The sequence below is a fragment of the Eublepharis macularius genome, chromosome 1 (genome assembly GCF_028583425.1).
Source record: "Eublepharis macularius isolate TG4126 chromosome 1, MPM_Emac_v1.0, whole genome shotgun sequence".
NCBI lineage: Eukaryota > Metazoa > Chordata > Lepidosauria > Squamata > Eublepharidae > Eublepharis > Eublepharis macularius.
In genome coordinates, this window is record NC_072790.1 from 230,044,460 (window position 1) to 230,061,767 (window position 17,308).

The 17,308-nt window shown below is 46.9% G+C and overlaps 1 protein-coding gene across 2 annotated transcripts in view; it reads right to left on the reverse strand.

The window, feature by feature from the left end:
* The window catches only part of ARHGAP30 (Rho GTPase activating protein 30), a 42,712-nt gene extending 33,383 nt beyond the window's left edge, over positions 1-9,329 (reverse strand). For both annotated transcript variants that reach the window (XM_054999949.1, XM_054999940.1), the window contains exon 1: positions 9,221-9,329. In XM_054999949.1, coding sequence (XP_054855924.1) covers positions 9,221-9,329 — 109 coding nt within the window. The remainder of the gene's footprint in view (positions 1-9,220) is intronic.
* Positions 9,330-17,308: the final 7,979 nt, after the last annotated feature.

The window sequence follows — 17,308 nt, forward strand, 5'->3', positions numbered from 1 at the left end:
GCCGCTGTTGATTATTACTGCGTTCTCATGCGCAGCAACAGCAATTGTTCATTTTGCTTGCAACTAATTGTGAACAAGGAATTATCCAGCAATGCAAAATGGCCATATTGTGAAATCAGCTCTAGTAGACGAGGCAGTCAGAGGGTGCATGGTTGTTAACAAGAAGTAGCAAGGCTTGAGCCATACTAAAATTTCCCAGAGGGCACTGCTCTCCCCACAACCTGCCAGGAATGCAAGAAGGATGTCCTGTCTTAATCTGCCTCTGCTACCTCCTCACCTGGGCCACTTGTAACCACCATAGATCACAACAAATCCCCCCTCCACTACTTCTCTTCCTGAGAGATGGAGTCATGATTGGTCCTGGCTGGTAAAAGGCGTACCGCTGCCTCCTGCCCTAATCCTTGAACTGTGAAGGTAACTGGCGAGGTTGATGTGCTGGCTTATATTGCTCCTTTGCTCTGTAATAATGTCATTTGCAAACTGAACCATGTTATGAAAGCATGAGTGTTTTGCTAAGTGTGGTGAAATGTTTTGTAGCTCAGGTTTCCCCCGCTAATTAAGTTGTGCTAGACTGAGATGGGAATAGCTTGTGGGGAACGAGGGCACCGTTGTATACTCTCTCTCGATTCCAACGTATCGAAGCAGAAAGAACTAGTTGGACGGCAACACATGTGGACGGTAGCCTCCTTTAATAGAGAAGGGTGGGACACAAAATGTGAATGAAATCAATACATCCCACTAGACATTTGTCCAACTTATGCACGCGGTGGGAGAAATGCCAGAATAAATTTGTTGCCCACTGAAAGCTGCCACCTGTTTGATCAGCACTGCTCCACTGCCTTCAACAGCACCCCAGCGTGCGGAGATGGCTTGTTTTATTTCTAGTTCTATAAGTTTATTCATTTATTTACAGGATTTATATTCTACCTTCCTGCCCAGCCAAGGTCTCCTTACAGAGTAGCAATGAGAAAACAGTTCCCTGCTGTTATGTATTGAGCTAGCTTCAAGGAGAACTAGGCTCCAAAGGTAACCAATCCTATCAGGAATTGGGATGTCAGCAACCAATCGTTATTCCTTGGACAGGAGCCAATTGCAATCAAGTAAACAGGATGTCTTTTGTTGTGTGCATGCAAATGAAGGATCCTAAAGCCCACGTTCTTATTGGGTTGTTATGGATATGGGGTGGAGTTGGGAGTGTATATATTGTGGCCCTTTCAGGGCCAGTTGTTCTTCTCTTGTACAATAAACTATACTATGAGCTGAAGTCACTGCCTGGCTGAATCACTTGCGGGGCCTACCCCAGTACTTAATACCTGCCCTAAGGAGCTTTAGGATCTCAAATGCAACCCATGGAGGCAATAGAGGGTGGGGAGGAGGATGGATGCAAAGATAAACAGGCAGTGTGTGTGTGTGGATGTGGGGGGGGGACACCACAACTTCCATTGACCCACCTGCTTTGGAGGACGCCCAAGCCAAGGATAAGGACCTGACCCCGCATGCTCCTGGGGGATGGGGCAAGGTGATATCACGGCCACTCCATCCAAGGGGACAAGATGGAAAGTAGCAGGACTTCAGCAAAGCGCCAAGAACAGCATCATTAAGGTGACACATTAGATGATGACGGGCAGGAGCAGCCCTGAAATGGGGCGTGGGAAAGGCAAATTCTGTCCATGCACATTTAAGCCTGATGTCTTTGAAGGTCCAGGGCGGAAGGTCTGGCTGCAGTTACAAACAGATTGCAAAACTTACCAAGGGGCTGAAGAAGGAGAATGTGACCTAAACTCCCTCTTCTCCTTATCTGAGGGCCAAACTACAAGTGATGCCTGACACAGGTTGGACACTTGTCAGCTTCCCTCAAGTTTTGATGGGAAATGTAGGCAGCTGGGTGGAATGTTGGACAAGTGACAGTTGAAAAGTCCATTGGACAGCAGTCGGAGAGCCAAGCTGCAAGACCAGGACGCCTACATTTCCCATCAAAACTTGAGGGAAGCTAACAAGTGTCCAATCAGTGTCAGGCATCACTTATAGCTTGGCTCTGAGACCCAAGCAAAATGGGATGGTAGAAGCCTTGCCCTGTGCTTGTCCCCAACCCACAGAGATCAAAGCTATACCATGCCACCTTTCTTCCCTCAGATGGGATACCAGTATGAAAAATGAACGATGGTTGTTGTGGGTTTTCCGGGCTGTATTGCCGTGGTCTTGGCAAGACCACGGCTATACAGCCCGGAAACCCACAACAACCAACAATACCATAGAGGTTTGGTCCATTCTTAAAGCATCATGGGGGTGTAGGGAGTGATGCCAGTTTTGCCATAACAGCCTCCCCTTTTCCTCTCACTGCTCACCGGAGTGAGGGGGAGTGGTGTTTTCAGGGTCCCCCTTTCCAGATGTGTGCTGCCTGCTCTGACTCCATCTTGGCTAGATTCATTTTTGCAGCCATTTGAGGATCCAGCAATGCCATACATTGGAGAAGGTAAGGCTAAGGCTCTCCTCAGGCTATGCTAATGAGTGTCCATAATTTTACGGGGGAGACGGATTCACTGATGGGACATCTGTATGCCTACCCATTGCCACAGGAGCTTGCACCCGCCTAGATCTGTCAATGTAAGCTCATCTGCAAGGACAAATCTTCCTGGGCGCAAAATCTGATTATCAAGCAGTCAGAAGGGCTCGATTACTTGTACTGACCCTGTCTGAGAGCCAAGCTACAAGTGACGCCTGACACAGGTTGGACACTTGTCACCTTACCTCAAGTTTTGATGGGAAATGTAGGCATCCTAGTCTTACAGCTTGGCTCTCCATTTAATTGAAGTTTACAGAAACCCCCCACACACACCCAGCGAATGGGAAGGGGGGCGCCCAGCGAGAGCCCGACGCCGGCAATCCCCTCCTGACCACATGTTCTCCTTCCCATAGACTGCCTCTCTGTAAACTTCAATTAAATGGAGAGCCAAGCTGCAAGACCAGGACGCCTACATTTCCCATCAAAACTTGAGGGAAGCTGACAAGTGTCCAGCCTGTGTCAGGCGTCACTTGTAGCTTGGCTCTGAATGTCTCCTATCAACCTGTTTACAGGCATGGGTGAAGCCTTCACCCAGCCCTTTTTGCATCCTGCCAGCCTTTTTGTCTGCTCTGTCTAGAGGCAATAACCTTTTGCTACGTATCTGGAAAATCCCCTTCCTAGCTCATTCCAATTCAGGAAGTGTACACATTTGCACCCAGGACTCACCCTGAATTCCTGGACATGACAATTATTTCATTGACATTCTTTTGTGTGGGCTCCTAACTATTGCTGTTCGGCTAGCCAAAGGCAGGCAGCGCGCACGCGCGCGCGCACACACACACACCCTTTGCTGGCTCAGAGGCTGCACACTCAACTCTTCACCTCTAGAACCAGCCATCCTTTTCCTTGGGATCTTCAGAATCCCTGCCAGAAGTCCTCCTCTCTCAATCTCTGCACCATTAAAGCAGACAACGTACGCTACACAGCTTGGCAGACTGAGGATAGGTAACTCCTCCTCTGTTCACTCCTTTCCTCTGTTCCCCTCCTTTTAAATCTCTCTTTCTTCAAGCCTCTCTACGTGAGAGATCTGACACATGTCAGGAGATGCAATGTTAGCCGGGAAGGGTAGTTTTAAAAAGACAGAGCCGGCAGCTTTGCTATATAGCGGGGCTGTGTGAAGGGGCTGTGAAATGCCAGAAGAGAAACTCTACAGGTGCAACCTCTCCAGGTGCAAGCCCAGCTCTGGAAGGCAGCTCCAGCCCGTCTATTTCTCGCTGCCCACAGGTTCGATCCCACACAGTTTTAGACTGGAGAGTTGAAATTGACAGAGTCTTCAGGGAGGTGAAGATGAAATTAACAAACCCTCTGAGGAGTGATCTCCACCTGCTCTGTCTTTTTAAACTACACTTCCTGGCTAACATTGCATCTCCTTTCACTTGACGAACACACGCCGAGGTGTCTCATGCAGAGAGACGGTTCTTTGTAGCCATTCCCAGATGCAAAATTCCCTCTCAGCCAGAGGTTTGTTTTTCTCTTTCTTTCTCTCCTTTCAAGTAACTCTCCATATGCTTGTCCCTCTTAACACAACAATTGCTCAGTTCCTAGGCTTGAGTACCTTTTTAATTCCCATACTCCTATATTTCCATGAATAAATTTTAAACCTTGCTTTGAAAAAGATTTGGTTGTTTTGTGGTTACTCATAGCCTATTATTGGTGTCAGGGCTTGCCATCACTGCAGCTGGGCAGGGCACCAACTGGGCCAGCCCTGATGTCAGAGGGGTGCCAGGGATGCTACAGGACCCTGCTCTGCAGAAGGAGGGGTAGTATACCTCACCCAGACTCCCTCTCAGTCCACTCGCTGGCCTGCTCACCCCCTGTATCCTCCATCATCTCCTCCTCCCAGAACTCTCCTCCAAGCCTACACTCTCACACTGCTCTGCTCCCACTCCACACCATCACTCCTTACTCACCCACCACCCCAGCACTCTTCCCAGCCAACCTTTATAGGGCTTCCTTCCTCCGCCCCGCCCTCCTTCCAGCCTGGTCCTGGGCTGCCCCAAGCAGTTGCAGCTGAGGTAGCTGATCTGGCTCCATTGACCAGCACCAGCTGCGTCTTGTTGCCTGGCTGTCAAGCCTCCCTGACTGCTGATTGCTGGAGGCAGGCCCAGCTGTGGCCCCCTGGCTGGCTGCCCAGCTCCTCCCCCAGAATGCCTGTGGCAACTCCACCTGGGGCTGCTTTGTCCCTGATCTTTCGTGAGCCAGGTTATTGCCTTCCAGCTGGTGCATAGGCTTGGGCGTGGCTTGGGACTGTTGGGGTTGTTTCTCCTCTCTGTCAGGTAAAAGCTCTGTTTGGGCAGCTGCTGGGTCCCTATTCCCCCTGCTTTTGCCCTCTCCCTCTGCTCTGTTGAGCCCCCTATCGCCCCCCTGGAGGGTGGGTCTAGCTGGTGCCTCTCTGTTTCCTCTAGCCCTCTGAGGCCCTGGCCCTTTGCCCCTTTCCCCGGGTGTAGGTGGGTTCTGCCCCTGGTTGCTGGCTGGGGCAGCAGGGCTGCTGTCTCCCGGTTGCCTCCCATTGCTCCCTCCTGGCAAGTCCGGGGGCTGAGGCTCAGACCCCGGACAATTGGCTCTTTAAGCGTGCCTGCCCCCAACTTGGAAAGTGTGTCAGTTTTCCAAGCTAGCCAGGCTGTAGAAGTGGTAAGAGGTTTTCCCTTGACACTGAACTTAATTTCCCCAAATTGGTTGTGGTTCTGGCTGAGTGTCCCCAAACCCAAGTTAGAGTCCACACATGTCTAAGGAAACATGTGAAAGGGAGAACGTGGTAGCAGCGGGAGTTTCCCCACCCATAGCAGACACCTGGCAAATCTAGTTATGTTCTACACACGTACAGCTGAATGTGTAAAGGAGAGAGGCTGTGGCTCACTGGTGGAGCATCTGCTTGGCATGCAGAAGGTCCCAGGTTCAATCCCCAGCATCTCCAGCTAAAATGATCTGATGGTAGGTGAAGTGAAAGACTTGAGACTCTAGAGAGCAGCTGCCAGTCTGAGTAGACAACACTGACCCTGGTGGAACAAGGGTCTGATTCACTATAAGGCATCTTCATGTGTTCATGGATGTTCAAGTAACTGAAGCCCCACGTTTATCTCAGTTTTGGTCCCTGGTTTCATTTTTAAAGTGAATGTGCGTCGGCGCTTTCTTACAAACCGATGTGACTTGTGAACAGGGCTAGTATGAGGCAGTCTCATGTGCTCCCGGCATGGAGATAAAGGATTAACAGAGGTGTGACTCTGGGAGAGCCATGAATAATTTCCCCAAAAGTTATCATTTTAAAAAACAAGAGCCAGATGACATGGGGGAGGGTCTTTCTGACCTTAATTTTCCTTGTGGAGCTACCATGTGCTTTGCTGGGCCAAAAATATTATATAAATCCTGATCAGACCTGTATGTTTTCCAGTGTGGTGTAGTGGTTACGGTGTTGGAATAGGACCTGGGAGACTCATTAGGAATAGGACCCTCCATTCTGCAAAGACTACGAAGCTCACAGGGTGACCTTGGGCCTGTCAGCCTCATTTGCTTCACAGACTGGGTGAAATGGAGGAGGTGAGAACATTTTAAGTTGCCCTAAGGTCTTTGGACAAAGGGCGGGATAAAAATGCTGCTCTGCGAGGGCATTTTAGCTTAGGAAAACAGCTTGGGAAGAAAATTTAAACTCACCTCACCGTACATTGTGCTTGCGATCCAAATTTGGCCCCTGCACACCTGGGCCAATTCCAGATGACTAACCTTAAGGCGCTTCATGCCGCCCTCTTCCGGATCGTGACGGGGAAAATGCAAAATATTGCGTTTCCTCGCGCGAGTTTTGCGCAACGACGTGCAAAACTCGCGCGAGGAAACGCGATATTTTGCATTTTCCCCGTTGCGATCCGGAAGAGGGCGGCATGAAACGCCTTAAGGTTAGTCATCTGGAATCGGCCCTGCTTTTTGTGGAGGGAAGATGGCATGGTATCTTGTCAGATCTTGGAAACTAAGTAGGGTCAGTACTTGGATGGGTGGCACCAAGGAAGACTCTGCAGAGGAAGGCGCTGACAAACCACCTCAGCTTCTCGCTTGCCTTGACAGCCCTTGCTGGGGTCGCCGTGAGTCAATTGTGACTTGATGGCACATACACGCACATGCTTTTCAATAGAAAATAATGCTTTTGTTTGGAGAACTCCCAAAGTCCTGTGTGTTTTTGCCCAAAATGTTTGGAGAAGCCTTTCCATCAGCCAAAGACAAGAACCAAAGCCAGAAAAATAAAGAGGCCATAACCCTAAGCAATACAAGGCAATATCAATACCAGCCATCTTTAGCAGTAGCTCGATTTATCTTACGTGGCTGATGGAGAGTCCTGCGTTAACCCCCAGCTTGTTTACCAAGCCCCTTTGAGCTTCTCTTGATTGCTCAATTATCTAGTTGATGTAATGCACAAATTGGCAAGGTCTAAGACTAGCCAAACAAGGAAGCAACATAATCTACCTTCCCCTTCACTTCCCACTACAAATGCAAACCCGCCCTGCTCAGCTCGCCTTCCTTTACACCCCACGGCTCATTTCCTGTGTGTCTCGAGCACTGCACAACCAGCTAAGGCAGCTGGTCCCTGATTCAGTAGCTCAGGTAACTCAAACTTGCAAAAGGAGATGCCTACTCAAAGAGTCGAGTGGAGTAAGACACTGCATGTATCTGAAGAAGTGAGCTGTTGCTCACAAAAGCTCATACCCTACCACAAATTTTGTTAGTCTTATAGGTGCTACTGGACTCTCACATATATCTGTTGGGTAAATAGCCATCACAGGCTAAGAGGAAAACTTCAATTGATGTGACTGCATAGTTGGAGCTGCTAAGCTGGAATTCATAGATGTCTGTCATTATCAGACTTGGTCTTAATAATGACTGGGATTAGATAGCTTGCTATAACAAGCCATCATCCCTGTTTTTAGGCTTATGTTTACCTATCCTGTTTAAGATCTGGTTTGTAGTGACTGTAAACCATTGAAGTGCTATATAGGTTTCCCACATCTCTTGTTCCTTTCAATACCCTTCCTTTGTTTCTCCTTTCAGCTTTATTAATTACTTTCTATTCTCTTGCAGCCTGGTATGGCATTAATGAATGAAGGCCTTTTTTTTGAAGCAAGGGAATTAAATACTACCTTTTATTGTGCAGTCAAAGCTCTTGCTCATTATTTAATTTTATTTTCACAAACATACTTCTGTCACTAGTGTTTTATGATCATCAAAAATAAAACAAAATAATGAGCAGTGGGTTTGGTGGCAAAGTGAAAAGCAACACCCCCCACCCCATTAATAACAGATTGAGGAATGCTATGACCATGAGAAAACAATAATTAATTAATTGGGTGTAAAATAAAGAAGCAAAGGGAAACTGGAGAGAAGTGAAACCTTTGCTGAATAGGATTTACTTGTAGATAAAGTGTCTAGTAATGACAAGTGCTGCTAGATCTTTTTGTGTATTGTAACATTGTATTGTGCCGTGTGAAACTCCAGGTTCAATTCCACTGGCAGTTGATTGTGTTAGTGGAGCACATCTGCAGGATCCAACACGTTATCAGATGTTGATGTTGCATATTGAATAGTCAGCAAAGATTTAGATTATATTTGCTGAATAGCTGGGACAGAACCAGATGAAGAAAGAAAATTTGTTTCAGATGCAGATGCCAGTTTTAGAATGAGCACTGACAAGTGACAACTGTCTTGCATTGGCCTGGTTTGGGCTGGATTGGTGCACAAGACTGGTAGATGGGTGGACATCACTGATTATAATGATTTCATATCATTGTTCTGTATAGAAAGCATTTTTTCTTTAAGCCGTTTTCACATAAAACACTAAAAAAGCAGCTCTTCTGTGTCTCCCTACCCTTTTATGAGAGAAAGGAAAAAGCCCTAAATGTACATTTAAGATTTTGATGACTGACATAAAATTGCAGCTATCAATCATTAGTATTTGAGACCTCATCAGTATTTAACAGTATCTAATACTGAGTAGGCAATAGCTTGCATTAAACTGTTGCTTTTATATTCATTTCACTCAATCGGATGTGATAAAAATTGTATTTCAGACTTCAAGATCAAAATAGGTATTCAAAATTGCAGATCTGAAGATCTCAAAACCTGAATTTAAACCCCAGATTTTCTGATCAAAATCTTCATTTAAAATCCAAAACTTCTGCACAAAACTCAGATTGACTGTCAGATTGATTCCAACATTCACATTTTGTAGCTTCATTCAACTCTGAATGTGCCTGTCCCCCTAAAATTTAATGTCCAGTATCCAGGCATTCATCCTGCCTGGTCTAAGCAGAAAACTCATCCTATGTTAAGCTCTAACCTTTACCCCCGGGGTGCTGTCCTTTGGTATTTAATGTTGGGCTAGAAGACAGAGACCCACAACGAGCTATCCGTAAACATCCTAATGAAATTCATTTGAGACTATTCAAGAACTTTATCCACAAACAGGACATTCTCACCCTCTTATGAAGGTGCTAGCAGCTTTGAAATAGTGGAAGCCCACCAGGAAGATGATGAAGATCCACCAGAAGGCTCACCAAAGTCTACAAAATGAGCCGACACAGCACTACCAGAAACATTAGTTAGACAGAGGGCCTTCTTGTAATAAATATTTGAGACCAAGAAAAAAAAATGATGCGCTCAAAGGAGGAAATCACTTACCATCCTGACCAGATAACTGGAGATGCTCCACCAGGTCACACCCAAAGACCCGGTCTTTAGCTGCTGCCTTCCTCCTAACTTTTTGCCGTGCTTTCATAGCCAGCGACATGTGTGCAGATGCCAGGATTATGCTGTAATTGCTTCTCAATGCTCAAGAAGACCTCGCTTCTTCTGCCCCAGAGACCTCTTTGGGTTCATTGGGCCTTAGAGATAAGTTTTCAATAGTGGAACTAACAGCCCACAACTCCTTCAAAACATGCGACACAGGCCAGCCTCGGAGATTTTTTGCTTCCTTAAATCCATGGCTAATCTCTCTGTGGCCTTAACTCCTCGTAGTCAAGATCTTCATTGAGGTTGGCTTAAGATGAGTCGGCTAGACGAGTGGAACTGCTCTGGTAGTTCCAGATTCTTTTGGGGAGACCGTTGACCAGCGTTGTTGTGATGGAAGTTTTAACTGGGGAGTGAAAACTGCTGAGGCCCCAAGGCCTGAAGTGGAAAAAAAAATCGTTACACTTCTGTTCTCAGTCAGAGCCCAACAGGAAGTGAGTTCAGCAGCCTTCAAACCCAACTTCCCGTACTGAGCATCTTTGAAACCACAAAGAACAAGAAAACTCTTGCGCTTACATCTTTCTCTCTCTCTTACACACACACACACACACACACACACACACACATGTTGACATGGATTTAGGGCTAAGTCACATGATTATACATTCTTCAACTCCTTCAATTTTCTTGGTTTTGCCTTTCTGGATAAAATTTGGTCAAGAATTCTGTCAGTTGGCCATTACTAAAAAAAATCTTATCCACTCCAGGTGTTCCAATTGTCCCTGTTGTCATAGTATCTTCCCCTAGATCTTTACTTTCCATATTTCTGCACTTTGAGAATGCCATGTTAAAACACTGTTAGTGTGGGTTACTAGCATTACCATCTTTCAGGATTCAACTGCCTTGACTCTAGAAGTTCAAGTGATGAATGGGTGCCCTCAGCCCTGTGTTTCTAGCACATATTCATTCTGATACCTGCACATGAACACTAAAACATTGTCTCATGCGGTCTGCCATTCCATTTCCTGCATTTGTTGAGGGCCAAAGTAGATGGGGTGGTGTCCACTTGTCCAGCTGGGGTGGTGTCTGCTTGTCCCAGAATTACAACCGATATCCAGTCTACAGAGTTCCTTGGGATTAAATGGTAGCTTCAGAGGACAAAGTCTATGGTGTCATTAGGGTTGCTAGGCTCACACTATAGCAGGAGGCCTTCCATTGCAGCTGTATTTGTCTGCTGCCACTCCAAGCAGCAATGGGAGACATTTAAAAAAAAAAAACCTCAGCATCAGTAAAACCATAGAATTTCAGGCAATTCCTAGAGCGACCTTACGTCAGCTCCCAGGTTTTTCTCAGAAGTGGCCTAGTTGCATGTAGGGTTGCCAGATCCCCTTACCCTCCCAGTGGAAGGAGGGACCCAGCACTTATCTTTTTGTTGCTCCTTACGCATGTGCGCTCCCAGGCCTGCACAATGATGTCACTCCTGGGAGTGACATTGTCATGCAGCCCCAGGAGCGTGCTCAGAAGGCCTGCTCCTCAACCTTCCCTCCTGCTGGCCAGGTGAGTGGTGGCAGGGAGTGAATGGTGGGAGCAGGGAATTGCCCCCACCAAGGGACCTGGGATCCCTAGTTGCACATGAAGTCCTGACTAGAGATGGGCACGAACTGCATTACGAATCTCAAAAACCCACGAAAATGGCGATCGCGCGATCATGACCCGGCGAATCATGATTGGCCACGGCCAATGAACCAGCGGTCTGGAGAGGCCTGGTTTGGGGCGTTTGGGCTCGGTTCGGGAAGCCAGACACTCAGGCACCAGCAATCTATTCCCCTGGCAACGGAGCCAGGGGAATGCCTGACCTCTGTCTGCCCTCCTTCTGTCGCCCTGGAAACCCAAATGGAAGCCAAGCTTGCCTTGATCAGCAGGGCTTCCTTCCAACCACGGAGCTGCAAAGCAGTTACAAGTTGGGAGAAGACACCCAGGGGAGGGAGGGGGAAGGGAGTGTTCTGTAGCCATGGGCACTCCAATCTCATCCCTGCAAACCCTGATAGGCAGCTCTGACGGCCAAACACAGACCTCCTGTGTTGCTGAATGGGACCCATGCTTATAAATAGCTATGGGCTCCCAGGATGGGTTTCACTTTCTGCAAGCAGTGGAGTGGGACAGAGCTCTTGCTTGCCACTTTGGCCTCCACGAACCACGATCTGGTTTGGTTCGGCAACAGGAGATGTTCGTTGCGTTTTGGGAATTCAGGATCGTGGTCTGCACCGAACCACGATCCGCTGGTTCGTTAATTTTTTTGGGTTCGTGCCCATGTCTAGTCCTGACCTCCTCTAGTCCCAGTCCCCAAGCCTTCCACCAGGTGCTAGGCGCAGCCTGGCAACCCGAAGTGTCGGATCTATGCTGAGCTCCCTCCCCTCCCAACCCTGCCCTTTCCAGGTAGCACCCACAAATCTTCAGGAATTTCCCAAGACGGACACGGCAACTTTAGGCAAATCAAAACAACTCATGGCAGATACAAGTGTCTCTAATATGCAGGGAGGGGGGGAGGTGTTTGTTGCTATAATACTTCTTTACTCAATGAGTAATTAAATTGTGAGATTCATGGCAAGCATTTGTAGTGAAGGGCATGAACTTAGATAGCTTTAAAAGGGGACTAGAGTCATTCATTGAGGAGAGGTCCATCAGGCTACTAGCCGTGGTGACCAAAGGGATACTCCCTATTTAGAGGTAGCAAACCTTTGAATACCAGTGGCTAGAAGGCAGCATTAATTTATTATTTTTTAAATTTTATTTATGTCATTTATAGTCCGCCTTTCTCACTGAGACTCAAGGCAGATCACATAGCATGAGATTAGTACAATCAGTATCAGGAACGTTTCCATACAGTATCAAGGACATTTTATATAGTGTTAAGGACATTTTTTAAACAATGTCATAGGATTTTACAAAGACGTAGCATTAGCAAGGATCCAATACAGAGTTGAAGAATTGCTGAAACAGAACATAATCAATTCTAGGACTGCCATTAGATAAACATGAAGTATAGGTAGTATAAGAGTACATATTCGAGCAACAGATAATATGCAAGGCATATTATTAAGAGAAGGCCTTGCTCCTACACCCTGTTTGCTGGCCGTTCAGGGCAACCAGTTGGCTGCTGTGTGAATCAGGATACTGAACTAGATGGACTACTAGTCTGATCCATCTGGACTCTTCATGTTCTTATGTGAGGTCTTGAGCATTAATCCTTGGCATGAGAACAGGGGTGTGTGGCTGGCATGTTTTGAAGGGGGCGCACCCAGGCAAAACAAAGATGAAGAGCCAATTGGTGCAAAGGAAAGGAATCTTTAGTAATTGTACAACCCCTACACGTTTCACATGCAGCTTTGTCAGGGGGAATTGTCTATATACACTACAGTGCGTATACAAAAACAGAACTAAAAACAATCTGGAAGATTCCCACAGACACAAAAACACATAAGGGGTGTTCCACCAAGCTGCCTACATTTCCCATCAAAACTTGAGGGAAGCTGACAAGTGTCCAACCTGTGTCAGGCGTCACTTGTAGTTTGGCATTAAGACTCTGGCCTTGATAATAAGTAGCCTAATGGAGGAATGGATTGCCTGCCTTTACTGAAACCCTATTGTGTGCTGAGCACAGTTCGGTCTATGATCCTTTTCCCACTTGATGCCCTGCATAGCCTAAAGAGTGCCTTCTCTTGCATGCTTGGGATTTTTCATATTGTCCAAGAATGGGCTCAGTGACTCATTGTATTTACTACTCATCTTGCCTGTAAAACTGTACTGGTGGTAAGCAGCAGGGCTGCCACGAGTCACCACAGCCCTCCAACCCACGCCAAAGATTCCCTCTCACTGAAAACTCAAATTTCTGATCAGAGCACCCTGGAATGTTGTCCCTTAGTCCTCCCCTCTTGGCAGCCTTGATAACCAGGATCCAGGCTTGACAAACCAGTACGAAGAAATCATCCACTGCGGACCTCAGCTGGTGTTCTTCAGCTCCCTGGCTGTGGCCCACAGGGTTTTGTAAGGGGTAAGTGTGGAAGCAACAACATAGTAACTAGCAGGGCATTGCCAATAGATCAGCTTTGGATTTATTTAGTGGATTGGGGAAAAGAGGCCTCAGAGAGCTGTGCTTTCCTCTGCTGAGACAAACATATGGGTGGCTGTATCTAGGTTTGTATGCTTCCCCAATGGGGCCAATAGTCAGTCTCTGGGGCCATTTTAGATTGGTGAAATGGTGCCAGGGAAAGGCTTAAATACCTGTTCCCTTGCTGCGCAGGCTCAGTTCTGAGCCTCTGTGTGCCTGGTAATTTGTTAAAAGGCTGCAGTCTTCAAACACAGAATACCTAGTATCTTGTCTCATTTGGCCCCAAGGTTCTAGTTCCGAATTCTGTTTCCAGCAGTGGCCTATGTGAGATGCTTTTAGGAAGCTCACAAGCAAGGAATGGAGACATAATTATTCTCATAGTAATTCCCTTTTTTGCACTTTCTCCTCACTGGGGTGGGTGGGGTGGGCTCAGTATGTTTGAATATGTATCTCGGTCTGGTGGTAAAAGATCCTTGAAGTGTGTGTGTGAGCGTGTCCTTGTTTGCTCTATATGTATTGATTCAGTGACATATTGGTGACAAGCTACCGGATTGGGTTGTTTACGCTAAACAGGATTAGGAAAAGATGGGAGGAGTCTCAAGAATGGCACAGGCAGCATGATCCCTGGGGGATTATCCTATCCTTTTCTGTTACAAAAAGCAACAGACCCTACCACTATTTCCCTCTCCCTCATAAGCAGTATTCTGAGATACACTGCGTTTTAACATGGAGGTTCCATCTATCATGGATAATGGATAACAGCCATTGGTGGACCTCTCCTCCCCCACAAATGTGTTAAAGCCCCTTTTGTTTGTCTGTTTCCTCAATAAATGGGGATCTGTTGCCAGAAGATGTTTGTGTGGTAGTTTTTGATGGGTGGTGGTTGCTGCTAGAAATTTGTGCTGCATCCTTCCTGCTTGTTCATTTTGAACAACTGGAATGTAGCCAGTGATTCTGTCTTGAGTTTTTGCAGCGGCTGCTGCTAATGGATAGCTAGGCAGGCCGGTACCTTTAATGGGTTTTGGCACCGAAGTGTCAAAGCCATATTATGGCCCACTCTAAATCACATTGCAACCTGGCTTGATTGCTTGTTCTTCCATTTAACTTATAAGACTTTTTAAAAAGGTAAAGGTAGTCCCCTGTGCAAGCACCAAGTCATTACTGACCCATGGGGGGACGTCACATCATGACATTTTCTTGGCAGACTTTTTACAGGGTGGTTTGCCATTGCCTTCCCCAGTCATCTACACTTTCCCCCCAGGAAACTGGGTACTCATTTTACCGACCTCGGAAGGATGGAAGGCTGAGTCAAGCTTGAGCCAGCTACCTGAACCCAGCTTCCACCGGGATCGAACTCAGGTCGTGAGGAGAGCTTGGGCTGCAGTACTTGCAGCTTACCACTCTGCGCCACGGGGCTCCTTCTATAAGAAGTTCTTTTTAAAGTGTACAGCCAATCCATGAATTCCAAAATAAAAGTTGAGAGTGCAGATTAATATTTTCCTTCAGAAAAAGAGTTTGGTCCACATGATGTGTGCCAGGTGGCTGCTACATAAAAAGGCTTGGTCAGCAGCTGAGAAAAGTGAATATTTCAACCATGCATGTTTGTGGCTGCTGCAAGCTGTGATATGTGATCACTTTTCAAATTAGTTTCAAGGGGCAGCCGTGTTGGTCTGTAGTAGGAAAGCAAGAGATGCGGAGATATGTCTAACAAAGGACTTTTGATTCTCAAAAGCTCACACTTTAGAAATCTAGTTGGTCTCTCAGGTCCAGTCTCTACTGGACCCAAACTTAGTTTTCAAATTGCAGTTTGTTCACAATTCTAAGCAGCACCCCCAAACAACAGGAAAACATTCTGCTTTTCATTGAGCACGCAAAATTGTTTTGACCTCTAGTGCAATTGTTTTGTCCATATGCATTTTTCCCTGCTTTCCCGTGGGGTTTCCCTTCCCCATCTGCTCAATTCACCTCAAAGAGGGAAGGGAAAGCAGTATAAAAGAAGTACTTCCCTGGTTGTCTCATTCCTGCTGGGAGAAGAGCGATGCAATATAGCTTGTTTCTCTGATATTCCATCCTTGCCCATTTGGTCAACCTGACTCCCAAATCTGGCTGTGTTCAGCAAGTGTTCTACACTGCATTTCAAATGCTAGTAGCCCTATACAGAGAACTCGTGTGTGCATTGACTAATGACTGGGGTTCCCAGGCAGCTCCCTTTGCTGCCAGCTGGTGCTTGAAAGGCCAGCGGGAAAGGAGAATGGCAGCAAATTTGGGGGGGGGGACACTGGTATTACACTGCTGTGCAACATCACTTCCGGCAAAAACTGGAAGTTATGTCATGACATGGAGGTGCTCTAGGATTTGTCAAAAACTCTATGGTTTAATCATAAGGTTTTGAGGGGAAATTCTAAAGCATCCCCCTAACATCTCTTCTGGCTTTTGTCAAGAGAGATGTCACGCACTGGCATGATGCTGGTATACCTGTCCTGCTGCCCAAATGCTCCTGGAGGTTCCAGGCTGTGGCCTGGCAACCCTAATGACCACACTGGGAGGGATAATAGGTATAAATATGCTTTCCCTGCCTCTGTGCAGTTGCTGCCTGTGAGCATGGCACTTACACATGGATGAAGAATCTATATGTACACTCCCCCCCCATCCTATAATCAGTGGCACTGCTTTCTGAATGCTGCTGATCATTGGGAGATATATGTGTGGGTGCTTCCTTCATGCGCAGGTGCCATGCACATGAGCTAGTGATTCCATGGAGGTGGAGGGCAGGGCCACCATGCTTGTGCCCACTCTCCCACCCTGCATGGTCAGTCAACACCCGGATGGGTCATCTGCACAGGATTATTTTCTCTCACATTAAAGGCAAAGGTAAAGATAGTCCCCTGTGCAAGCACCGAGTCATTACTGACCCATAGGGGGACGTCACATTACTTTTTCTTAGCAGACTTTTTGTTATGGGGTGGTTTGCCATTGCTTTCTCCAGTCATGGAATCATGGAATCATAGAGTTGGAAGGGGCCATACAGACCATCTAGTCCAACCCCCTGTCCAGTGCAGGATCAGCCTAAAGCATCTCTGACAAATATTCATCCAGCCTCTTCTTCATCTACACTTTACCCCCAGGAAACTGGGTACTCATTTTACCAACCTCGGAAGGATGGAAGGCTGAGTCAACCTTGAGCTGGCTACCTGAATCCAGCTTCTGCCAGGATCAAACTCAAGTCGTGAGCAGAGCTTGGGCTGCAGGGCTGCAGCTTACCATTCTGCGCCACGGGGCTCTTACGTTCTCACATTGCTGCCTGGGAATTATAATCATGGTCTAGTTAATTTTTGAGTATGCCTCAATGTGATGAATTGCTGCAGGCTGTGGAGGTCTGTAAGCAATATGCATGACTGTGTATGCCCTTGGGCTATTACGGCTTGGTCATGCATTTAAACAATGCCGTAATAGCACAAGGGCATACACAGTACCAGCAATCCTTACATTGTGGGCATGAGCCAGCGGCGACTTTGCAGTCAGCTGCCATGCTGAATGCTGCCAACTGCAAAGAATCATCACCATCATTATTCTGTGTTTATATATTGCTCTTCTCAGTGCCCCAAACAGACAAGGTCAATGTTGTTATTATTCCCACAATACAGCGGGGGAGCTGGGGCTGAGAGGCATGGCTTACCCAAGTTCATGAGGCTGTGGGAGGGAAGGAGTCAGGTTGATTGCTCCCCAGCTTCATCCAGCTCAATGCTTTAGAAATGTTAGAAGCTGACACCATCTAGAAGCTGACACCTAGGAGAGGACAGACTTGGGAGGTTTAAGAGGTTAGAAGGTATCTTCCTACAGATTTCAAACAAGGCTTGCTTGGGGTGGCGAGGGAAGCAGAGATAATAAAACGCCTTGTCATGGAGGGGGAAGTCTCTTTTTGCCTAATTCCA